General features: G+C 40.8%; 4 protein-coding genes across 9 annotated transcripts; 3 read left to right on the top strand and 1 right to left on the bottom strand.

Moving 5' to 3' along the window:
- Window positions 1-406: 406 nt before the first annotated feature.
- tekt2 (tektin 2) lies at window positions 407-5909 on the top strand. 2 transcript variants are annotated; one of them, XM_088329067.1, is made up of 10 exons: window positions 407-570; window positions 2434-2593; window positions 2694-2819; window positions 3063-3268; window positions 3347-3490; window positions 3554-3668; window positions 3741-3848; window positions 3925-4068; window positions 4137-4216; window positions 5207-5909. In XM_088329067.1, exons 1-10 carry the CDS (start codon window positions 560-562, stop codon window positions 5406-5408), a joined length of 1296 nt encoding a protein of 431 aa, XP_088185193.1. In that variant the 5' UTR covers window positions 407-559; the 3' UTR covers window positions 5409-5909. The 2 variants fall into 2 exon arrangements, with proteins under 2 accessions (XP_088185193.1, XP_088185194.1); XM_088329068.1 differs by lacking the exon at window positions 407-570 and adding an exon at window positions 578-700.
- A 1672-nt stretch (window positions 5910-7581) lies between these two features.
- LOC148371154 (free fatty acid receptor 3) lies at window positions 7582-8580 on the top strand. The gene has a single exon (XM_088327814.1). It carries the CDS (start codon window positions 7582-7584, stop codon window positions 8578-8580), a length of 999 nt encoding a protein of 332 aa, XP_088183940.1.
- A 1056-nt stretch (window positions 8581-9636) lies between these two features.
- Window positions 9637-11439, top strand: LOC148371155 (free fatty acid receptor 2-like). The gene is made up of 2 exons (XM_088327815.1): window positions 9637-9670; window positions 10537-11439. The coding sequence occupies exons 1-2, from the start codon at window positions 9653-9655 to the stop codon at window positions 11437-11439; spliced, it is 921 nt and encodes a 306-aa protein (XP_088183941.1). The 5' UTR covers window positions 9637-9652.
- A 2839-nt stretch (window positions 11440-14278) lies between these two features.
- ago3b (argonaute RISC catalytic component 3b) lies at window positions 14279-25171 on the bottom strand. 5 transcript variants are annotated; one of them, XM_088329081.1, is made up of 20 exons: window positions 25063-25171; window positions 24544-24746; window positions 22445-22616; window positions 22258-22378; window positions 21755-21963; window positions 21290-21426; window positions 20256-20390; window positions 20106-20193; window positions 19879-20026; window positions 19498-19617; window positions 19305-19427; window positions 18837-18970; window positions 18578-18762; window positions 18344-18503; window positions 18130-18220; window positions 17860-18054; window positions 17649-17783; window positions 17472-17573; window positions 17194-17393; window positions 14279-16246 (listed from the first exon to the last, which is right to left on the bottom strand). In XM_088329081.1, the coding sequence occupies exons 2-20, from the start codon at window positions 24560-24562 to the stop codon at window positions 16138-16140; spliced, it is 2583 nt and encodes an 860-aa protein (XP_088185207.1). In that variant the 5' UTR covers window positions 24563-24746; window positions 25063-25171; the 3' UTR covers window positions 14279-16137. The 5 variants fall into 5 exon arrangements, with proteins under 5 accessions (XP_088185207.1, XP_088185204.1, XP_088185203.1 ...); XM_088329078.1 differs by having other exon boundaries at window positions 18837-18994; XM_088329077.1 differs by having other exon boundaries at window positions 18837-18997.
- Between the last annotated feature and the right edge of the window lie 162 nt (window positions 25172-25333).

Genomic DNA, 25333 nt, shown 5'->3' on the forward strand with positions numbered 1-25333 from the left:
CCTGGTACAATAGGGCAATAGTTGAGAAACTTGCATCTCTTGGATCAGATTTATTGGGCATCACATGAGAAGTATGAATTTCTTTTTCTCGGAGGTTAATGAATGTGAGGGCTCATGTCTCCGTTTGGCCTCATGGGCATTTTTGTCTCAGTTGCTTCCCCCTTTAATCAAACTCACAGCGATGTTTGGGACTTTTGTGGATAACGAAAGGCAATAAAAAAGCGTGAATGAAGTAATATTTGGAATGTCGGCGATCCGGGCCGTTTTGTGTCAACATCATGGAAACGATGACGGTTAGCATGACAGATTGTGATGCTGAAATAAAAGGATGCTTTTAGGTCTGAAGACAGTAGTGTACTACAAAGACAACCTGGGGTTTAATTCCACACTGTTTTGCGTTTGTATCAGTGGCATCATAATTGCCCGTAAGTAAAGTTCGGTTACGTGCCGTACAAACAAAATAAGCGTGACGTCAGCGTTGTATCGTCTTGTTGCCTAGCGCCAAGCGGTAGCTGTGGAAACCGTCCAACAACTCGTACTCGCTAACCAGCTCACCAAAATGGAACGATGGTAAGTTTTTTTAATCGAAGACGAATTTGGTTACATTCACTTTGAATATGCAAATGGGGATGTGATTGCGAGAAATGATCAATGTTGCTGATAATCGCTACCATGTACGATACAAGGCTACATAGCTGCAGTAAGATGCAAACCTGACTAAATGTTAAGTATCACAGACATTGTGTTGTGAATATATGTATAACATTTTCGAACAACTTAATTTTTACCGTAAAAGTTGTGTTTTAATACACGAATTTATGGGCTAAAAGGCCATTTAAAGTTTTGTATTAAAAACAGATTCATCACACATAATCGACATGAGCGTATTTACCACTGCGAGGCAACGGTGGAAAGTATTTTATTTGCATTGCATTCATAAGAAAAAAATCGCTGCCCATAAACCATTTGACGTCATTAAACTAACAAGCTGGGGAAATCCGGTCTTTTGTTTTCTTAGTATTGTGATGTAAGATGAAGTTTACCTATGGAAAGTGTAACAGGTCAGCTGAAGTTAAGGTTGTGCAAAACTATTCGAAGGCGAAGCTCTTTAGAGGCATTTATGGATATTTCAATTTCATTTACCGTTTAAAAATGGAAAAAGTTTGCGGGGAAAACTATTTTCATATTCCGTGTATTCATTTTACGTTTTGTACCCAAATATAATAAATGCATATTGGCTGTCTACAAGTAATTTTTATCAAATTACGTATTTAATTAAAAAAAACCGTGTTAAAAACTGCCACAAAAATTATGGTCTAAATTTATTCACCACTTTAGTGTGAAATATTCTCCTGTTTAGCTGTCCACACACCTATTCCAAATAATGGCAACAGGGATCTGTAATAACGTAATTTTAAAAGCAGTAATTGGAGCCCTTGTGTGGTTGCATGAAGAAAATGTAGCCACTGAAGTCAATTAAATAATTAATCAGCACTTAATTATTAAGTTATGGTATATGTAGTCAAGCATAATATAACCTAACTTTGGTAAGTAAATAAAGCTCCATTTCTAACCAGTAATTAGATCATCGCCGTTTGTATTTTATTTCTGTCATGACAACATAGTGCTCCAATTTTATGTGAAACAGTGGTACCTCTACTTACGATTTTAATTCGTTCTGGGAGTAGCTTCCTAACCTGAAAATTTTGTGAGTAGAAACGCATTTTGTATGTAAATGCACTAATCCGTTCCAAGCCCCGCAAAAAGACAGTGTGACATTTTTTTTCAATTAATCATAAAAGAGCAGCAGAACATGAAACAAATACACGTTAAAGTTACATAACCATACAATAAACAAAATGGAAAAGCACAGAATGTAAACCCCCCCCCCCCCCCCCCCCGAAGAATATAGGAAATAATACAAATATCCATTTACCTTTTTGCCCCGCATTCTTTGAAAGACTGATCCAATGACGTCTGCTTTTGCCGCCGAACTTAGAAATAACTCGACTTATAAAAACTTTTTCCGAGTGCCTCTTTTCCACAAAATCAGAAACTTCTTGGAATTTTGCTAAAATGTCTTTAATTTGAGCTGATTGAATGATGGCTGCATCCTCCTCCCCGCTATCTTGCCGGAAAGCCTCCTCCTCCTCGTCTCTGAAATGTGACAGTGACACAAAGAGCATGCTGGGAGCACGCACGCCCACTGAGTTGCCAGGCAGATTTGAAGCAATACAAAGTTTGTTTCAGTTTGGAAAACTGAGAGCAGCGAATAACGCATACTCTATTTTTGACTATTTAACTAGAGGCAATCTTCATAACTAGATGTAATATTTTCCTGTCCAGGGACTTTGTAACCTGAAACTTTCGTAAGTCGACATCCGTAAGTAGAGTTACCATTGTATTTACAATATGTGCTTATCATTTCCTCAGTATAATGACCAAACATCCAGAGAAGCCAATGGTGCACTTTGGTGTGCCAGAATGGTGCAACAACAACGAGCGGCTATCTGCCACTGCCGAACTCGAAAGACATCTTTCCCACATAATCCGCCAAGAGAGCAGATCGCTCCGAAATGACACGACTTGTAAGGTGGGCCCTGATTCACATTGACCATCAAAGTCTCAAGGTTTTTTCCTTCAGTAAAAAATAAATAAATCCACAATTGTCGTCTTGTTCCATTACTCCACAGACGAACTGGGATGAAAGCGATACCTCACGCATGTTGAGGGATCGAGTTTGGGAGGTGTCAAGATGTAAGGATATGCTTGTTGCCTGCGCCAAGAAAGTCGATGACGAGATAGAAGCACTGACACTGGTAATCAGATGACCTGCTCGTGACATTTAAATTGAAATTGTTTTTACAGTACTTCGATTCAATTGATCTTAACCATATTTCTGGAATTCCCTGGGGTTTAATGCTAGTACTTAATGAAGGAGCCAAAATTCAACAACACAAACTTGTCAATACCCTTTAGCCTTTACAGAAAGGTTACATTTATATCATAATTTCTTCAAAGTTACACAATGGTAACGTCCACTCCATCGTATGTTGCCAAAGTCGAAAACTCGGACGGAGGAGACCTTGGCTGCCACGGTCATTCCCCACGAAGTGAGCATGGAGAGCCTCACCTTGAGGGAGGGTCGGCTTGGATTTGAGCTGGTCAACGACCCGGTTGAAAAGGAGTTAAAAATAGAGGTGCACGTCATTGAAAATGCACAGAAAACCCTGCAACACCGCATAGACCAGGCTTTCGAGCAGCTTGTGTAAGTACACAACACACTGATCATGAATTTTGGTCAAATGAAGAGCGTTAAACGATTTCCCCGACATTCTGTTTTCAGAATTTTGCAGAAAATCAGACAACAGCTTACCGCTGACCTTCAGAACAAAGTGGAAACTTTGGATATTGATAATACCTGCTTAGAACTCACAACAAAGTCACCTCAGATCTCCTTAAAACCGGACCCGACTCGAATACCTGCCGGGTAAAAATCTCGCTCCCCATCCTTTCAATCTTCGAATGATTGAAATTGTTTTTTTTTCTTCAGCTCATGCACACCACACGAGTGGATCCAATTCACCAAGTTGAATCTGGCTCGTGCCCACGAAGCCATGGAAATGTCGGAGCAGATGAGGGAAGACATGAGTCTCACCAGAGTCACCGTATGTAACAATACTCCAAATCTCAGCTAAATGTAGATACCGTGTCAGCTTTTCTGTTCTCAATTCCTCCAGCTACATAATGACTTGAAGAACCAGCAGCGAGCTACAGAGTTTGCCCTCCGTAAGCGGAACCACGACGAGCAACAGGCTTGCCGTGAGCTAGAGTGGCAGTTGAAAAACGTGAGTTTATGGCGTTTTTGTAACATCGTCTAACGGCGGATCATTTTTCAAAGTTTCACCCCACTATTCTCTATAGACCGAAGATGAGATAGCAGACATGGAAAGCGACATATTCAAATTGGATGCTGATCTGAAGGCCAAAATGAACCCGCTGAAGCTGGCGCACACCAGGCTGGAGAACCGAACCTGCCGCCCTGGCATGGACCTATGCAGAGATGAGGTGGACATGAAGGACATGTTAAACCACAGTTTGTTTGTCTTACTGTGCCTTTTTTTTCCTGATTTCAGGCGCAACGTTGCCTAGTTGATGAAGTCAATCAGCTGCAGGCCACAATTGCCATTTTGAAGGAGAAGCTGGCTGAAGCTCAGTAAGTCAATAACATGGAGATTAAGCTCGATCCTTTGTTTAAGCTTTGCTTAGCAACTCAAAAGCACCCCACGATAAAGGCACAAAGTTTGGTCAAGATTCCTCTCTTGTTTCATTGCTTAGATACTGGTATCAGCAATCAATAAAGGAAGATTATTTAAAGATATTAATTATGTTTACATGCAGTTAATAGTCTAATTAACATCAAGTCAAGTCATGTTTATTTGTGACGCCCTTAATCACAAGGAGTATCAAAGGGCTGCACAGACCACATATTATTGCAAACCACAGACTATTATTACACCATACCCTGTTCTAAAACCTACATAAGGGCGAGGAAAAACTCAAAAACCTCAAGATGAGGAAAATGAAGTAACGTTGAGAAGGGACCGCACATGGGGTAATCCCCCTTCCAGGATGACCAGGCTGCAATGGATGTAGCAATAACAAATAATACACAGATATTGTCAACATGAAATATAGGTTATTCATATGCTATAGAATAGAAGTGTGTTTTAAGCTTGGATTTAAACATCTCCACTGACGTTGCAGATCGAATCTCAGGGGGTAGAGCAGTCCACAGCACTGGGGATATGATATTCAATCATATTAGATTATTGCTGATATCTGGGTTTTGTAACATCAACAGAGATGCTCTTTTTCAGCGAGCTAACAATACAATTAACCGGAAGTTTTGCTCATACACGCCGACAACTCATATACAAGCTCAATTTCTTCTTTGGCTATTTTCTCTTTTTTCTTACTAATAATGAACATAGATTATTCTGATTGGTCCAAAAATCCAAATCCTGCTCTTTGTTGGGACTATTCCTGGCATGTAGACAGTCCCATTTGGTTTGTGATGTAAACTAAAAGTAATAGTTCCAGGATTGATCCTCGGGTACCCCAGACCTGATTTGTACGTTTGTTTGATAAAAATAATTCAAACAGACAAAACGCTATCTTAACTAGGCAAACGTTTCTTTTTTAGGCACTCGTTACAGAGACTAAAGCATCATCACAACAAACTGATGCAAGATCATGCGAGGAAACGTGGGGCTTTGGCACTGGAGCAGCGTTGCATCACCATCCGCAACCGCCTCATCCCAATACTGTACAGCGATGAAACGCCGGTTCCACTGCTCCTACTCACCAGCTCTAGTGGGAGGAGCGCCAACAATCTTGATGCTTGATATGACATTTTTTGTTTGTCAAATGACACAAGTATACTTAATGTATTAATACAAAAACTGCTGTTGACGTCTCGTAAGATATTCTCACTGAACTTTAAACTACCTGAAGTATGGCAATCTGATATAACAAGTATTTATCTGAACTTTTATAGAAATTCTCTAACTTTTTTCTCAACACTTTATCAACATTTTTCTGGCTTCTGAGTGTATGCTTACATAGATCACGTTGTGATTGGCTATTATCTTTAGTGGCTTTGTTTGGCTGTGTCGTAATAATTTACCATCTGATGTTTGCAACACAAAGATAAAAATGTGGCAATAATATGCAGGTATATAAGAATGTGCAAATAAAAACAAAACAGGGTAGCCATGATAAGATTTAACTCATATGTTTTTATACTGGTGTAAATATTGCATTTTTTCGAACACCTGCACGGATTTTCTCGGGAAAAACAATCCTTGTTATCTGCCGTTTCGCTCCAATAAAATGCCTCCACAACATATCAGCACAATTTCTGCTCCATTTATTCCCGCACAAGCATTTTGTTCAAGACACCCACGCCTGTGTCACACTTGTCCTCACAAACACCCATCTACTCTCGACCATAAAACTTTGAGATGCTCCTACGTGCTACAAACAAGTCATTACTAAAGCCTGGCTTGGTTTCCGCCTCCCATTCACTCATACATTTTAGCCATATGACAATATATTGAAATTTTTAAACTTCTGGGATATTGTTATTTTAATGGATGTCCAAACAAAAGTCTAAACCATTAGACATTTAAAAAGGTTCATTCGAAAAGCTCTGCTAAAGTATGATGGAAATTAGTTTGATCAGAATTTCAACATTCATAGATTTTTTCCAACCCAAATTAATTAATTGTGAAAACCAATCTTGTAAAGCACCCCATTCAGCATTCTGCTCTGAGAGCAAAATCTTGTAACTCGAGCGATTCAAATTAACAACCTTCACTTCCTACAATTCCTCACATTGATTTCTTGATTTAGCTTAAATTCATCTGTTCTTAACATCATGACTTATTCAAATATATTTACAGCCCTGTTCTTATATGGTGTTCAGACTCTATTCAGGTGTAGTTTTGGCTAAAAAATTGCTGGTGTCAACTAAAATGAAACGTTTTTTAAATTTGACAAACTACAGTACAGGGGTGGCGAACACGTGGCTGTAGAGCCGCATGCGGCTCTTGGCCAATAAGAATGCGGCTCTGTGCCTCATCATATTTTCTATATATTGCGGCTCTTTGCCTTGTTTCATGTTTAGTTTTTTTTGTGTGTATTGAGGGTGGACACTTTCCTTGAAATCAACACAAGAACAATACTTGTTGTATTGTAAGGAGAGGAGTGTGTTATGGGAAATAATATGTTTTTAATTGTGTGTGTTTGTGTGTGTCTGTCCGTCATGGCAGGTCAGTGCGTTGTGAGGCTCTTTGACTCTCACAGTTAAAAAATCCGGCTCTTTGTGTCAAACTTGTTCGCCACCCCTGAACTAGTACCTTCCAAAATAAAGCATGTGATGAGACCATATTGGAAGTGAAAAATTTTCCACCTGTGCAGGAATCACTAAAATCGACCCTGAGACTAGCAGACTATCATGTTCCAACATTTAGATGTGGTCTCTTTTTGAATCATTCCCCTACCAAATTGTTACTCATAACCACAAACTCAGTCTTACTTAGTCTTTGCTTGTTTTTAGTGGATGTCTTTAATCGTGTATTTTGAAAAAATATACTTGCTGGGTCTTTACAATGACTAATCACTCGTGTCGACTTTTATGAGTTTACTGCACGGCCCTTCAAACCATTTCCACTGCCTTGTCATTGCAGATGACCATATACAACCCTCAATTATTCTGAATCATTTCACTTCTAGGTCCAGATGCTATTCCCTGCACTGAAAGGGTAATTAAGACAGCTAAACATCCGTTACTCCTGGATGAGTGCGTGCATCTTCCAAAAGGTATCTCGCACCCGAGCCGTGGGGTCCGACATCGACCTACTGCCTCAGCCCGGACAGTCGCTGGATGACGTTCTCCGAATGGAGACTCATTTTCCCGACGACGAACCTCTGTAGCTTTTAGCTCTAGCTAGCAAATACTATGTTTTTGCGGGATTTTTTGGCCGTGTCGGTATTGTCACCCCAAGTGTCACCGTGATGCACGTGGCCGTAAAGGACTGTGTTGCTCTCTTTGTCTACTCCTTTACATTCTTGCTCGGCCTTCCCTCCAACCTGACGGTTCTGATAGTTTACATCCGCAAAGCCCGCAAGCACGGAGCTACACCCAACGTGGTCTACGCCCTCAACCTGTGCATGGCCAACCTGGTTCTGGTGGCCTGGTTGCCCGTCAAGGCTTTGGAGACCTTGCTTCAAGACTGGCGCCTCCCGGCTCAGCTGTGTCCCGTTTATAATTTCTTCCTCTTCTCATCGCTCTACGGGAGCTGCCTGTTTATCACAGCGGTGACGATGGGCCGCTACCTCAGCATCGCCTTCCCTCTCATCTACAAGCGCTACCGCAGGGCTCGGATCTCGTGCTTTCTCAGTGTGGCTCTGTGGGCCGTGGTGCTGATTCACCTCGGCGTGGGCCTGGTAGCGGAAGGTGGTGCCAATTTTGTTTCGGTCAAGGATGACGCTATGGCGTGCTATGACCACTTCAACGCTTCCCAATTAGCCGTGCTTCTTCCCCTTCGCCTGGAAATGGCTGTCAACCTTTTCCTATTGCCGCTTTTGGTGTCGTCCTTCTGCACGCTGCGCTGCGTCACCCTTGTATGGCGCTCCAATTTAAGGCCAGCGGGTAAAAGAAGAGTCCTGGCAGTGGCCCTTTCCACGCTTGCTGTTTTCGTGGTATGCTATGCTCCCTATAACGCCTCGCATGTGGTGGGCTTCGTGTCAGGCGAGAACGTTGAATGGAGGACGTATGCCATGCTGACCAGCTCCTGCAACGTTTTCCTGGAGCCCGTCGTTATGTTGATGCTCTCGCCAACTACCTCGAGGGGCTTGATAGGAAGGATTTGCGGGCAAAGCAGATTCAGTCGCAGTGAGGGGTTTCGACGTTATTGCACCAGTCCTAACACTGTGGGTAATTTCAAGTCACCGGCTACAATAACCGAGGGGAGCCAAGCTGTTGTGAACAGGCCAAATCTGAGTCAGGAATGAGGTGACTATCGCTTACAAAAAGACACACTAAGCATACTAATTCAGTATTAGGACTCATATTTGTCTGTACATGTATTATGCGACCTCTAGGTGGCCAAGTCCATCTATCCATTATCTGCAACGCTTATCCTCAGTAGGGTCACAGGGGTGCTGGAGCCCATCCCAGCCAGTGGGCAGGGAACACCCTGAACTGGTTGCCAGCCAGTCGCAGGACACACAGGGACAGACAACTCGCTTACTCATTCACACCTAGGGACAATTTGGACCGGCCAATTAACCCGACACGCATTTTTTGGGGAATGTGGGAGGAAACCCCGAGTAAAACCACGCAGGCACGGGGAGAACATGCAAACTCCACACGGGGAGACTGCGGTAGCTGGAATTGAACCTTTGCACCGTGGGGCTGTGCGCTAACCAACCCATCCGCCGTGATGCTCCTAGGTGGCCAAGTCCCACACACCAAAATGTACTTGTTATTGTTCTTTTTTTTTTGAGCGAGGATTCAATAAACAATACAAGAACATTCCATTCTGAAAGGGGACACAATTTAAAGTTGTATGTGTTTTATAGTTAGAATGACTAAGATCCTTTATTTAGATTCCTAGGGACACAGAATATATGAAAGAAAAACTGCGGGGTTAAGGGGGTTAAGAATGGCTTGGACATATTTGCTGTTAGACTAACCAACAGTTCAGGCCTAATAAATCAGGTATGCATATAAAAAAGTAAGTCCCGACTTTGAACATTGATTGTTTTGTACTCGGCCCTAGGGGAACACAAAAACAATAATAAAAGCTCAACTATCTATTCATCAGATTTGTTCTTTCGTTTTGAACGTTGACACTTTGAGAGATAACAGCAAATTTCCTTGCAACTAGCTCACGGACCGTTGCAGGGAGAGGATGTTTGGAGAGCACGGGGGACAAATATTGAGCCAAATAGCTTATTAAATTTCCGCAAGTGAGGGTGAGATAGGGAAGAGAACACCATGTACAGGTACTTATTATATGTGCGAAAGTTATCGCCTGTTGATAGTTGACAGTTACACTGATGATGGAGAGACTGAAGCATCATGTCTGACAGTGGTCAGGTAGGCGAGGTTCTTTCCTTTTATACTGTATTTTGTTACAATTTTGATTTGACAGATACATCTTGTTATATTCATTATTAATAGTAAATATTGTTCATGAATACATTCTCAAAAATGTCAAAATAAGAACTTGGCATCCATTTTTGTGTGAAAAGAAGCTAATAAAGACTTTTTGGTCAATTTGTCAATGTATATTTAAGAATTTAGAGCATTTTTGAAATTTTAAAAAGCCATTTTTTTCTAATTACTGAAACATGAAACCAAACTGGGCACGGGAAATAACTTGACTAGTATATTCTCAATCTTCTTCAAAGAATGACCAATTTTACTAGAAAAATCGGATGAAGCCAATTGAGATGTTATTTTCATTTTTTTATATATTAATGTAATTTAATGTATGTCAATAGATAGGCGATAGAGGTAAGATCTCAAGCCAGAGTCTGGCCCGAAATTTGGCATAAAATGTCAATCTTTACGTTTGGGTTTGGGCCACGCTTCTCTCTTGCTGACTTTTCTTTTTTAATCCACCCATCATTGTTCTTTGCTGTTTTTTTTATTGTGGAGAATCTGTGCAATAGATTTCGCCACCCTCACGCGCAAGGCAGCAGCATCCACAGACTTGAAAGAGAGCCCAAACTCCTCCTCCCAAGTCCTTACAAATAAAATGTGAAATTTCAAGTTGGCTTCAGGCTCCGTCCCTTAAATCAAAATTATTTGTCGGGCTGGTTCAGGCTTTTTAACACGTGGGTCAGGTGGCCTAATCTTACCTCGTATATGATTGCTGCTGTAGGGTTTTTTTTCAAGATGAGGAACTAAAATGCACTGCACTGGATTTATGTCAATAATAACCGTGTTGTGTTCGCCAGGTTGTATCAAAGAGTGGGATGCTGAACCTTCTGCTATCTGTCTACATCTTCACCTTCCTAATGGGGGTCCCCGCCAACATCCTGGCATTTTGCACCTTTTGCCGCAAGGTGCGCACTCGGGCAGCGCCGATCGACGTGCTCCTCCTTAATCTGACCATCTCCGACCTCATCTTCTTGGCTTTCCTGCCCTTCAAGATGAAGGAGGCCTCGGACAATATGACCTGGGAGCTGCCCTTCCTGCTGTGCCCTTTCACCGGCTTCGTCTTCTACGTCACCATCTACAACAGCACCCTGCTTCTCACTGCGGTGGGTGTGGAGCGCTACTTGGGGGTAGCGTACCCTCTCAGGTACGCCCTTTGCCGTAGGCCCCGCTACGCTGTGGCTGCCTGCGTACTCTTCTGGGTGGTGACCTCCTTGAACCTTAGCATTGTTTACATTGTGCCATACGCTCAATGGGAAAACAACATGGCCAAGCCACCGTCTACCTGCTACTTGAATTTTTCTGGGGCTGAGCTCAGAATCCTGCTGCCAGTCCGCCTGGAGCTCTTCTTGGTCCTCTTCTGTGTCCCCTTCGTTATTTGCTGCTTCTGCTATGTGAACTTCATCTTCATTCTGTTGCGCCTCCCAAATATCAGCAGGCGGCGGAGACTGAGGGCCATCGGGCTGGCCCTTGGAACCTTGGTGGTGTTCGCCGTCTGTTTTGGGCCTTACAACGCTTCCCACGTGGTGGGCTTTGCCCGTCAGGAGAGCGAGGACTGGCGGAACGTGGCATTGCTCTCCAGCACCCTTAACGCCTGCCTGGATCCATTCATCTTTTACTTTTCCTCGGCTGCAGTGAGGAGCATGCTCAAAAGCTGCTTTAAAAATTTTGCTGCAAAGCTGCACATCCTGAGGTGCGGTTGACCTGAGGACGATACATCACTTTGTCTTAAGTTATGTAAACTGCTCGCCTGGTTCATCAAATTACGCAAGAACTAAAACATTGCTAAAACTATGAAATAAAAAAGTATGTTTTACAAATATACAGGCAACACATTTTTCATGGCCAACTTTGACCACTCTTTAAGGACTTTCGAAAGGTGATTTTCTAATTTCTCCAGTACCATTAACAGAATAAATCCAGTGTGAATCAAAAAATATATCTGTGATTTACATATGCGACTTTGAATCTTCTGTGTGCATTTATCAAGACATAATTTTTAAATCTTGGGCAAATCGCAAATATATTTGTGGATCTTAACTATACGTGTTTAAGTATTTTTTGTTACAAATCCCTCTGCATATAATAATAATAATAATAATTTCCTTGTATTGTCATTCTGTGTAACAATGTACACAGAACGAAATGTCGATTGCACCTGACCCGTTGTAGCGAGCGGATGCAGCCGCAGCCAACAGAGGGCGCCGCCGACCACTTTTTAAGTCTTAGGAATGACTCGGCCGGGGCGCGAACCACCGACCTCCCAGTCTCAAAGCGGGCGCCTTACCATCTAGGCTATGGATGTTGAGTAACCATGACAGCCATTTGAAGTTTACGTTGTCAGTTGCAGGAAGTTCTGCCGAAAACTATTTACTACTGAGAAACACTGCCTTAATTTTTTTGCATAGCCCATAATAATTGTCCATATTCGATGTGCAATCTTTGCACCAATACACAATTCATAATGCCATGTTTAAGTGTAGCTGCGCTTGTCCTTTTGGGCTCGAGCCATGGGGGCCAATGACACTACGTAGGACAAACTAATAGCATCTGCCGTTAATCACGAGGGAAGAAATGCAGTGGCATGGTGAAACCAACAGAGAGCAGTGTAGGCATGAGTTTGAAGCAAACTTGTGAGGAAACATGGCAACAATGTCAAGCATTTACAAGCCCTTCACCCTAAATTCAAGCATGTTTCAATCCTTGAAACACAATTAAAACCCATGCATTTTCAAAGATTCCAACTGGTTTCCTACAAATTAAGGCAAATTAAATTCAGGACTTTTAATCCGTTACTGCGGTCATGTGATGTTTCCACAAAAGTAAATAGGTGAATTATTAAAGACAAATGATAATGATGGTCTTTAATCATTTTAGTTCAAACAAAAATAAATCGTATTCATGTGCTCACATTCTTAAGACTTTCGAAAATTGGATTTAAGACATTGTAATGCCAATTAAGGCCTTATTTTTAGAATAATGAATTCACTGCCTTTTAAGACTTTTCAAGGACCCTGTTTAAGCGCTTGTACAAACCCTGAACATAAGGGAATAGGCATGATAAAAAGATAGAATACAATCAAGCAATAAAGAAGTCACCCCAAGTGTTAAACTGAAGGTGCGTATGCCTTGCATAGCAAACAGTGGTGTTATTTTTAATTGTGCAAGTGGCAATATGGCTGCCCTCGGAGACAGAAAAAAACTTGCTGCTCGACAACATTTTGCAGAAATAATCACAGCTTGCTGCCTGAATCTTGCTCTACTGTTTGCATTTGTGTCCTTGTAAACTCCAGCAGATCAACCCTGCACTGTCGTTGCAGAACCGCACAGTGGCCACGCCCAGTCACGGAGTGTGGAACATGAGAGGGAAGCAGTTCCACACCGGAGTGGAGATTAAGAAAACTCATGCTTTATGTAATTTTTCATTTAAATTATACTCAAAATTATTTACAGTCCTGTATACTAAAATTTGATCTTAGTATTAGCATGAAAAACACTAAAACAATACTACTAGTGATCCCAAGAACCAAGAAGAGAACCACAAGTTCGAGAGCGTTATCCATTCGGGCCCCGGTGCTGTGGAATGCTCTTACCTCGGAGATTCAATTTGCAACCTCAGTGGAATTGTTTAAATCTAAGCTTAAGACACACTTCTAATCTAAGGCATATGAAAAACCTATATTTTATGTTAACAATATCTGTGTATTATTTGTTATTGCAACATCCATTGCAGCCTGGTCATCCTGGAAGGGGGATTACCTCATGTGCGGGCCCTTCTCAAGGTTTCTTCATTTTCCTCATGTTGAGGTTTTTGAGTTTTTCCTTGCCCTCAGGTAGGTATTAGATCAGGGGATGGTGCAATGATAGTCTGTGGTTTGCAATAATCTGTGGTCTGTGCAGCCCTTTGAGACTCCTTATGATTAAGGGCGTCACAAATAAACATGACTTGACTACCTTGGTTTTTCACAAGCGTGTCGCTGTCTCCCTGAGAATGGCTGTATAACATCAATTTATTTTTTTATATCTCTATTTTAAACACTACTTGGACATTAAAACTGTAAAAAAGTGTATTTTGTACCTTAGGTATAATTCATTTGCCCAAGGGCGCCTAAAACATTCTTCCATACCGGGCAAGATTGACTTGGGTCCTTTCGTAAGAGATAAAGTAATTAAAAATAAAAAGGAAACCGATTTTGTAATTTTCTAATCTAAATTCCACTCATTAGCACGGAAGCAGCTGTGTTTACTTTCAACTGTTACGCAGAGGCATCATGCAGTTATAAAGCAAGGTGAAGGAACACACTACACTACTGGCTTTAGTTAGGTGATTGCACTTGGAGCTCCGCACAAATGTGTTTGCTTTATCACAGTATATGCACAGTTTTCATGTCTTACTACAGCTGGATTTGTTCAATTTCCATTATTGGGCTAATCGCCGCTTCGCCTCGAAAGTAGATAAAAAAGCATGTGGGCACAGTACATTGTTTGTACTTGTGTAATATGCAGTATGTATTGAGATTACAATATGCAAACATACTTCCATTTATTTTACCTTTCTTTATTAGCACCACAGAAAGCATAGATAGCAATCCACATAATCGGTTGTCATTTAATTTACAGCATGCAAGTGCAGTGCAAATGCCTTGTAAAACAAACAAAAGAAGGCCATTCATAGGAGCACATTTTAATTGCATTTAGCAAGTTATCGCCACCAAAACACACATTTTTGTTTTCTCAACAACAAAATTATTACAAAAATTAAATATGAATACTAAAAGGTTTAAATTAGGACCAGGCGAGTGTTAAGACTAAACAGTCTTGACGAGTGTAAAAATTAGCAAAGCTATGTGATGTGCAGCAAACAACAGGTATTGTATTTATCTTTGCTGGGAGAAAGACTTCTGAATGTAAACGTCTCAAAAATCACATGGAATAAACAAAAATAAACAGATTATGATGATGGATTCACAAACACTCGACTACAGCTTCATTATTGCTATCCAAACAATGAGCATATCAATAAGGCAGTAAAACCGATGAGGATACAGTATGTTTATTAAATGAGGTTTCTGTCCAACAACTGAACCACAAGGGCTGCAGCATTGATATTGCCCATCCACTGAACGCTTTTGCCCTCCTTTGGTCCTGTCAGTTCCATTCTGCATATTGTGGTTTGTTCTTGGCATATGACAGAGGCACAAAGTAGAAAAAAAAACACCTTTACAGTATTGTCATGAATAATGGTGACGATAGTTCTTTGATATTCCGCTTTTCTCTTTTTCTTCAGCACCATCAGAAAAAGGCACAGAGGACGAACCTTTAATCGGTGTATGGAAACGTTTCACTACAGATCACACTTTGCATGAATCTTTTCGGAGACCGAATACGAGTAATCGTTAAATTCTTTTACATAAATATTTTGAAATATAAATATGCCTCAATCTTTGGACTTGTGAGGAAAAACAGACGTCCAGTTAAGCACGTATTAAATTATTTTTTTTTACTTTTCAAGTAAACTCAAGGAGTTGTCACATGTCAATAGGGGACTCCAATAATATTAATTGGGGATGTATTTACATGAGTAAAAATGCATTAAATGCAGGCAAATTACCCTAAGTGCAGGGAATATATGTTTCAAATCCCTCTGTTATTGACACATAGCCTAAGAAATGCAATCCGTAAAAATACGACAGCATTCTTTATCTAGCAGCAACTAAAGTCGCGCCTCGGTGACAGAGGTGGTTCTGCTGAGGCTAAAACACCGTTTCATACAGACATGCTTATCGCAAACCTTATTCCCACGGAAACATTGCACTCTCGAACCAGAACAGGCACTTCAGTAGATCTCCTTTGCATTCTGCTACACGATCCCAAACCAAATTCTAAAGAGGAAAAAAAGAAATAAAAATCGGATCCTTATTGCACTGAAGGACACCTTGAGGTAAGCCCGACAGACATTTTTGCCTCAAATCTGCCAATAAGTCTGGATTGTAGTCGAAAAGGAAATAAAACACACGGCTCACACAAAAACAAAAAACACGGGTACTTATCACACATCAGCCGATCTACAAGATAAATAACAGTCGAAGATCATGCACTTCACAGTAAGGCATCATGGGATGGCTGTAAGTCTTCTTACAAAGACGGTCACCCAAACTGACTCACGTCCACATTAAGGCATCTTGCCGTTAAAAACACACGACAACTATGTAAAATAAATCGACATGATAAAACAGGACTCATCCATCCTAAGAAGGTTCATAAATGATCTTACCGGACACTTTCCGTTTCCCTATTTTCTTAAACTGTGAGCCGAGCTAATAAAAACTGAGAATCCGTCTACCATGAAACATGTCAGCAGAAGAGATGGCGGTGCTTCCACTTGAATCCTGGCGGCGTCTTTAGGCGAAGTACATGGTCCTCAGCGTGTCGTGGTGAATCTGAACGGCCTTGGCCAGCGCCAGAGGATCTCTGCCGTTACTCTGCCCTGAGATGTGGCTGCCCTCCGCACTAGTGACAATTAATTAGGAAAAAATTGATGGTCGTTATCACAGAATATTAAATAAACAGCAACAACGGTGGTTAGTAGCTGGTAGGGTACATTTCTTTATGTACAGTTTTTGCTGCAGCAAAATGCTTTATCCCAACCCCCCCCCAATGCAAACAAATTGAAAATGCACCATTGTGGTCACACAACATGCAAATTGGATTTTGAAATATAGCCATAAAATCACCACCAAGATGGAATTTAAGTTCCAGCGCTCAGGTTTGTGACACCCTTTTCAGGGCCAAATTCAAGCACTCAAGGATTTTCAAGGCTAACTTCTAATTTCTCCCGGATCATTAAAATAAAAAATGTGGATCATGTATTTTGAAAAGCCACAAAAATACCTGCAAATTACATGTGCCATTTTTAATATGATTATCAGCTCTTGAGTAAATTGTGAACGGATTTTTTAAGACACATCTCTCCTCATATACTGTAGTTTTTGGTTAAAAAAGAAAGATATCTATCTCTTACAATATAATCTACCAATGGGAAACGCTACTGTAACTTTTTGCACGGCCCATAATAAATGTCTGTAATTGATACATAATCCTTGCACTAACGCACACTTCATAGTGCCCTTTTTAGCTCCAACATGAACCTGTCCTATTAGGCGCGACCCATAGGGGGCAATGATGCTTTTACTGGACAACGCCGTACAAACTAATGCCGGCTGTTGTTAATCACAAGGTAGGAAATTTTATGGCAAAACACACCACAAGAGAGCAGTGTGGGCGTCATTTTCAAGCAATCTTGTGAAACTATTTCAAGCATTAACAAGGATTTCAACCAAAATTCAAGCACTTTACAATCCTTGAGAACACAACATTTAAATTCTAGCATTTTGAAGCACATTGAAAAATGTTATCAGTATTATTTTAATCAGAAAAACAAAGAACGGAATCATTACCTGTCATGTTCTTTGTCCACCAGGTGATACCGTGCACGGAAGGCAACCAGGTGGGCGTAATAGGCAGGTGCTGGGATGGAAACGGAGCGTGTGCAGCGGACATATGTGTGGCACAGCTGGTAGGTGAGGAGCTGGAATTCGTCTGCAGTGAAGCAGTTGTCATCCCAAAGCACGTGGTAGTGGGACGGCCTGCTTGTTCCCTAATGATAAAAGAAAGAACTACATAGTTTCATATCTTTAAGTTGGACTTTAGCCAGCATCCTCAGGGTCAAACTTACCTGGATTCCGGCGTGACTGCAGAGGTAAAAGTCAAACTCGTGAGGGTGGGTGATGTCCGTGTCAACTGTAGTACCTGCAGGAATGTTTCCGCTTCTTCCAACCTGTGAGGTGATCATAAATCAACCACTACATCATCTGGTTTTAAATTCTGAGCTCCCAAGTAATAAGAACCTAACCCGCTCATTGCGATCGGCACAGAAGAGGCGTGTGTGATGTCGTTTTTGCACAACGATATAAGTAATTCCTGGCTGGTATTCCTTCTCCAAAGTGATACATGCCTCTCTGATAGCTAACAACTCATAATATAGCACCTATGCAGGGAAAACAATTTAGTATCAGTGTGACTCATTCAAATGTAAGTTATCAAACAAAAACTATGATCATTACCTGTCTGAACTGGCCCTCAGACACCCCGTCCCTGTAAAAAATAATTCTAGTCGGCTTGTAGCGTGTCGATTTGTAGAACTGGATCAAGAGCTCTCGCACCATGGAGGCCAAGTCTTGGATGACCTCCTGTCTGGGCCTTTGGACTCGCACAGTGGCGCAATACCTGCTGGGGTGAGCGTCCATGCTGCCGACAACCTGCAAAGGAAATATATAAGTTGTTCATCATTTGAAGATGTGTCAAAAGAGTCTTGAATTGATTTATTGCCACACAGCTGCAATTGATGGCTTTTTCCCATCTCCTGCGGGAGGATGAGTGACGTCTGCTCCGAGGAAGATGATTGGCTGCTGGAAGACGGATGGTCTGGGTGGAATACATGAAACATTTTAAGGATTAACCTGTTGACATATACACTATCAATGACTGCCAATTAAAATCAAATTACTCCGAGTTTGACTTTTATGTTCCCGTACACGGTAATTGTACCTCTGGTGAGGAACGAGGATGTTGTTGATACCGCCGAGTTTGACGTTAATCTTGAGGCAGAGGTTGGACAATGTCTGTGGTGAGGTCTTAACTACATTCTTCACCTGGACACACTGCGTGGCCATGCCGAGGAGGGTGTCTCCTACTCGCTTCACTTCAGCTGTATATCATATAAAATCTATTTCCGTTACTGCTTCTGTATGAGTCCTAGTAATAGAAACGTCATCTTTATACCGTAGACAGGTGTTTTTCCGGGGAGTATGACAATGATTAGCTGTAACCCCAGATACGTGTTCTTCAAGTGTCTGAACATGGGCTCCACACTGTCAGCCCCCTGAGCATATTTACAGAAACAGGGCTGACCCTGAATTGGCATGCCGGCATCCTTTGAGATTTTTCTCAATTGATCAGTAAAACCCCTAAAAGCAAAGCAGTAGATAACATTATATGCCACATAATATTCCAGATGTCTTTAGCAACAAACCAGACTTACTTTAGCATCTCCTCTCGACACTGCCTTTGGGTGGCGAAACAGGCAATGGCCCATATCTTAATCTCCACTCCGGTGTGGAACTGCTTCCCTCTCATGTCCCACACTCCGTGACTGGGCGTGGCCACTGTGCGGTTCTGCAACGACAGTGCAGGGTTGATCTGCTGGAGTTGACAAGGACACAGATGCAAACAGTAGAGCAAGATTCAGGCAGCAAGCTGTGATTACAGGTTAAAAGCTAAGCAATAGGGAGAGATTTTGTCCTTGCAGTGGGTGAAAGTTAAAAAATTGAAATTTATCTTTAAAATAAAAAGGTGGGCAAAACACAATCACTTGTAAAACTAATTATTCAAAAATAAAAAGCATGCCAATTTTTAAGAAGAGTATTCCAAACAGTAAGTGTACAATGTGCAGTAAAAGAAACACATGCAAATGATGTGTGGTAAGTACCATATAGGGTTCGGAGCTCACCCTGCCGCCATATTGCAGCATGGGGGCCGGCAGGACACGGCCGGTCACCTGTGCCATCTCATCACGTATATGGAACTGGAACTCTTGGACAAACGGGTCAGCATCATAATTTGCGCTGCGCACCTGACAAAGGAGAAAAGTTGAGTCAACAAATCACGTAAAAATCAGGGGAAAGACTGAAGGGAATATTTACTAGCCGGCTGATTTCCTCCTGTCTGTCTGGGGCGGAACGAGCCGTTGCTTTTATCATGGTGGATGTCTGGTTGTCTGTCAGTTTTTTAATGCAGCGTTGACCAGCAACAACATTGCACACCTAAAGTGAATAAAAATTAGTTTAATCATTTTGTAAGATTTTCATTATCATATCATTCATTTTAGAACTTTTCCCAAAAAGCTCTATACAATATACACAACAAAATAAAATAAACGTCCTGCGCATTTTCTCATCCTTTTCCTTAAAAATCAGGCAGGTCACCAGCCTTAAAAAACAGCTCGTGAAAACCCTGAGGCAGAAACCCACCCAAAATGTTTCAGCAAAATATTTTTAAATGATTTAACAGTGTGTGCTAGTTACCTCAAGGGGCAAGTAGGTATGTTTCTGTTCCTGCCCCACCTGCAAGCAAGGCAGGTGGGGGTATTTGAGATGCAGGCTGTATTTCTCTCGGAAGTACTGTGCTACTGTGCGTTCCACCGTCTGACCGTTCTCCAGTTGCAATGGAAAACTGAAGATTTGAAGGATACGCTGACTTGTTAGGGATCTCGGGTTTGGTTTTGCAACAATTGATACATGCAAAAACATACGTTTGTAGGGTTGCGGGCCGGCGTGTTACATTGCAAACTCTGTACTTTCTACGCATGGTTCCACAATGAGTCACTTCTACTTTTAGACCTGCAAAGAGAGTGAAACAATTCATCAAATTGAAAATGCTCTTAAAGTTATGCAATCAGAACCTTTGATTTCTTTGGTGAACTTGACCCTGTGAGAATCAGTCAGTGGGCGAGGCTGCTCATCAATGTTGTGGATGTCCAGGACCTCACACATGAACTGGATGACTGGCTGAGCTTTATAAAAAGCGGTGGCTGACACTGAAATGAAGGACAAGGACATAGATAGTTTTATTGTACAACATAGTAGGGTATAGTAGTTGGTGTGGTATACTGGACTTTCCAGGAGGTAAGATCTATTTCTGCATCAATCAAGTTACATGTATTAAAAGGAAGAAAAGCAGCATTTGGCTTTAAAAACTATACAGTGAGTTGTACTTTAGTTGCTTAATTGATTGGTCTACTTGCGAACTGCTTAAGAATATGTAAGTGGAACTGCTTTGATAAACTATGCTACATTTCTGTTTAGGATTCAGGTTTTCAATGACTGCATTGTGATGACAGTGCTATTGAAAAGGTGTGTAAGGCCTAGCAAACTAAAGGTCCTTACGCTATACAAAGTTTGGATTATCCTCAAAAAAAGAAATAAATTCACTGATTGGAAAGTTTCACTTTTTTAGATTCTGAAAAAGGTTAGCAGAAATGTCATGTGCTTGCCCAATCAAAGTCCTGCTAAATAAATATGGAATTATAGCCAACTTTGTGACTACAAATCTGGCAGTGCAAAGGTCTATTGAAGTAGTTTGGAATGTCAATAAAAATATATTAAGTAGTATGCGTTAAACATGCTTCATTAACTTGAAATATTCAGTTTTCACTGACTCTTGTAAAAAGAAGTCCTTTAATTGAAAAATGGCCCCGCAAAAAAGTACAAAACAAGAATTCCTGGTAGATTCCAGAACGCCGTTAAAATATCAACAAATGAACCCTTGTAGACTAAACCAGGACATTCTCTACATACCACGTTGTGTATAGAGAGAGAAAGAAAAGTGCTTGATATCACATTAAAATTAACAGTGAGAATATATTCATAAGTTAATTCAAAGGTTAGGGAGGGAGAGAAAAAAAGACAGCAGCCTCAAAATGGCACTCTTCCTTACCATCGATATTGAGCATCATTTTCCACATCGCTGGCCGTACAGACTGATGAAAGCCAAACCAAACCTCTCTTCCTCCACCAAGCGGGTGGTCGTACCCTTCTGGGGAAGAGAAGAAGGATCTCCCCACAGGTGTGTACCTGAATGACAACAAAAGGGGCACATGTTAGAAATACAATAGAATAGGAACTAGCATAACATGCCAGTGTGTCAACCAAAACCTATTTAGGCTAGTTGGGATCATTAAAGGATGTATGTAGAACAAGAGCTGATTCAAGGGGTGGAATAAAGAAGATACTCCTTAAACTCCTTTGACTCCTTAAAAATGTAAAAATTACATGAGAAAAAATGTATGATATTTAAACTATTTTTTCATTTCAAGCATTTTCACTAAGTGAAATAATATTAAATGCAAACAAAGTATTTGCTTTGTTCCTTTCATTTTTATTTCAAAGTACAAAATCTTACTTCATGGAAGGCAGATGACGGAGGACGACATCAACAGCATGAACCGGATTGGTGCTGATGGGTTTTTCAAGGTCCAATGGTTCAGCCACGGCACGTCCCATTAGGACTTCGTGCAGCAGATGCCAGCTGACTAATGACACAAACCTCACCGTGACCTTAAATGGACGGTCTTTGCCACCTTCACCCGGGAGGGTGACATCCAAATCAACCTGAGATCGAACAGATTTGAATATAAACAGGATATTTTTAAATGATCATTCTTATTTAGTTTGTATCTTGCTTATGTAGACATATATACTTGTACTATGAGAAGAATTATCTACGAACCTACTTATATTATAGTGCATTGTTTTTGACATCCTGTTTATGACTTTATTGTGCTTTAGCTAGTTTTAGGAATGCGTTTAGAGCTCATAACAAGTTAAGACACAACAATCAAGTCAGCAGTTGTGTACATGTCAGTCAAGACCACAACATGAATAAATATGGATGTCTACACTTACCCCACTGGTGGCAACAGGAAGTGGGTTAGCTGTGTAGAGGCTTCTCTTTCCATCATAAACTGGAAGATGATCACCAAAGATCGTCACCTTGAAATGCTTAACCATGGAGTCCACCACTTCCCTGAAGAAATCAAACAAGAACAGTTATGGATGATTTCCAATTTGGAAACAGGGGCTTCGTTGTTACCTGTTGACTCTTCGAGGACATTTGTCAGGTTTGATATCGACCTCATAGAGGTAGACGTCGATTTTGGGGATATCAACCTGAAAACAGTTTGCAAGAAGCTTGATGGGCTTCCCGACGGTGCCATAGCCGGGTCGCTGGGGCAATGGAAAAAGGGCTTGGGCGCTAGCGGCTCCTGCAAGACAACACAGACAGGAATGCTAAGAAAAAAAGGTTTTGCAGTCTTACTTCTATGTTTCTGCCAGGTTACATATCAACTATGCCAAAAGAAGAAAGTTTGATTAATTTTCAAAACCATGCATAAAAGGACAAAGAATTTTATTACAAGGCGATTATAAGAAGTAAAAACACTATTACAAATAAAATAAATCATGTTTAAAAAAAGCATGACTGTTGGTCAAGTCAATTCTATTTGTATAGCCCTTAGTCACAATAAGTATCAAAAGGCTCTGCAGACTACCATTACACCATACCTGATCTAAAACCTACACGAGGGCAAGGAAATACTCATAGAATTCAGCATGAGGAGAATGAACAGCTTGGAGACATGATCAACAGGAATTTTTTTGTCACCGAGCCATACGTACTATATGAAAAGAGCCCTGTATGGCTCACGAGCCACAAGTTCTTGACCCATGTCTTAGCTGGACATAGGCTTCCACCTGTTGTGAATTCAACTTGCCATATCACTCTGGACTTCCTCTCTGGTGGTTCATTTGCAAATTTTCCGAAATACATGTTGAACAACAGTCCATTATTTAGTTTTTGCAAATTCAGGCACACAAACCAACTTTTAATTTGTCTGAAAAGAAAAGACAATTCAATAGCATTACAAATAAGTTAATGTAATTAACTTTAATGTAATGGGACAAGTTTTATCTTACTACCATTCATACTTAAGGAGATATGGTAACTTTAAATGTGCACAAGACTTTTGGAACACCCTGTATATCAACCAAAAAAATCATTAAAAAAAAAGCAATGCTACACAACGGACTAAAATCTTGATGACATTACAGTTGTTAATTAATACAGGAAGTAGCTAACTGACCATTATGCAATAATTATGGTTGATATGGCTAGCTGAAAATAAACACACGTGCATGGGCACACACACGCACAAACACACAGACACACACAGCTGTCAATGTGAGTCAGGCTCTCAGGGCCACCTGACGGGTTTTCAACACCTGCCTCTGACAAACTAACAACGTTGTAAGACTGGTTTAGGCTCTCCCACTCTCCCTTACTCATTTACTCACACAGTTCAAACAAATGATTGTTGGCTAGAGTTGTGTGATTGTTGACAGTCAAATATTGTCACTGTTATTTAATAATATATTCCTTATCATACCGCCTTAAACCAATACAAAGCTGATTAATTTAATGTTTTCCTCTATATCATGGGAGGGACATGGAGCATACCGAACAGAGGCACTGAAACTGAAAGAGACAGTATTTAATGAAAAATACCTTTACAATTAAAAGAAGAAATCCTGTGTGAATTATGTATTTTGCAGAGCCACAAATACATGCACAATTTACAAAAGCGATTTTGAATCTTGCGTGTGTATTTATCAAGACATAGTTTTTTTTTTTACATCTTGAATAAAATGCAAATATATTTTTGGCTGCAATTTTTTTTTTTTTTACAAATCTCTACCCATATAGGAGTTAGGTAAAAATGACAGTAATATTTAGCTTACATTTTCAGTTGCAGGAACTTCTTCCCGTTAGAATTTAGCACAGGGAAACGCTACTGTAACTTTTTGCAAGGCCCATAATAAAGGTCTGTAATCAAAACGTAAATCTGTACATTTAATAGTGTCCCGTTATGTGTAGCATTCACCGGTCCTCTTGGGTGTGACCCGTAGGTAATGCTATACAAACTAATGCCAGTCTGTTAATCACGACAGGAAAAGCAATGTTAATGTTCCAGAAAGCAGTGTCAAAGTCATTTTTAAGCAGACTTGTTGAGAAACATGGTCACATTTTCAAGCATTTACAAGTACTATACCCAAGCGTTGAAAACACCACACTTAAATAAAGCGTTTTTAAGGATTTCAAGCACCCTGTGAAACAAGTCTGTCAAGACAGCCCACCTGTTGTTCCGCTTTCCATTCATGAGTTCTCCCCCCGGATGACCCGGCACCCAGAGACCAACCCTCGCCGCTTAGAAAACGTCTTCCACGGTTCGGTCCAAACGCTACCACCCGGTTGTCCAAGCTGGTGTTAGAACTGGGCCGATGGGGCATAGGGTTCGCCAGGCCAGTAGTTTTTCTTTGCTGTAGTTCCTAAAGCGAACCTGGAGTCCAACAAACACTTTGGGATTTTTCCCCCAAACCAAATTCAAATTCAAAGAAAATATTGACAATATATATATATATATATATATATATATCTCGTTTAAATACCGAGTTCGCTATATATGTGTGACTTAGTGTTAGCCGCTAGCACTCAACTCACTGAGATAACGTTAGTTAGCTTTAGCCGTCGTCATTAACGACGGAGTGACAACACGAGAAACAGGGCGAAAATGTTTTTTTTTCGCCCAAAATTAAGTTCTTGTAATTTGCGCAAAAGTCTTTATTTAAGTGGGAGGTTTTCACGTTTTTTCTTACCACTGAATCTGCCTTGACAGACGCGACAGTCAATCCCGGTGTGTGAAATGTATATGGGGCGCCCTCGTATCTCCTGCCGTCATGTGTCAAAAGGGGAGTCATATTTCCGGTACCGCTCTTCAAAATAAAATACATCATATCAGCTTTGCAGCCCGCCAGTATCAATTTGAGATAACAATAAATTCAATTTATTTTCATCTGATTCCTCCAATAAATTATACAATGTATCAGATCTCATACTTAAAAGAGGTTATTTATTATTTGTTACAAA

This window comes from Urocampus carinirostris, chromosome 2 (genome assembly GCF_059441175.1).
Source record: "Urocampus carinirostris isolate Australia breed hairy pipefish chromosome 2, RoL_Ucar_1.0, whole genome shotgun sequence".
Lineage (NCBI taxonomy): Eukaryota > Metazoa > Chordata > Actinopteri > Syngnathiformes > Syngnathidae > Urocampus > Urocampus carinirostris.

Excerpts from the sequence above, each read along its gene's own strand:
- tekt2 (XM_088329067.1), top strand. Across the intron at positions 3,269-3,346 it reads CAGGCTTTCGAGCAGCTTGT|AATTTTGCAGAAAATCAGAC; the intron begins GTAAGTACACAA and ends TTCTGTTTTCAG. Across the intron at positions 3,669-3,740 it reads TGAGTCTCACCAGAGTCACC|CTACATAATGACTTGAAGAA; the intron begins GTATGTAACAAT and ends CAATTCCTCCAG.
- LOC148371154 (XM_088327814.1), top strand. The coding sequence starts at position 7,582 with ATGCACGTGGCCGTAAAGGACTGTGTTGCTCTCTTTGTCTACTCCTTT.
- ago3b (XM_088329076.1), bottom strand. Across the intron at positions 20,391-21,289 it reads AATGATGCTCAATATCGATG|TGTCAGCCACCGCTTTTTAT; the intron begins GTAAGGAAGAGT and ends CCTTCATTTCAG. Across the intron at positions 18,504-18,577 it reads CGGAAAAACACCTGTCTACG|CTGAAGTGAAGCGAGTAGGA; the intron begins GTATAAAGATGA and ends TATGATATACAG.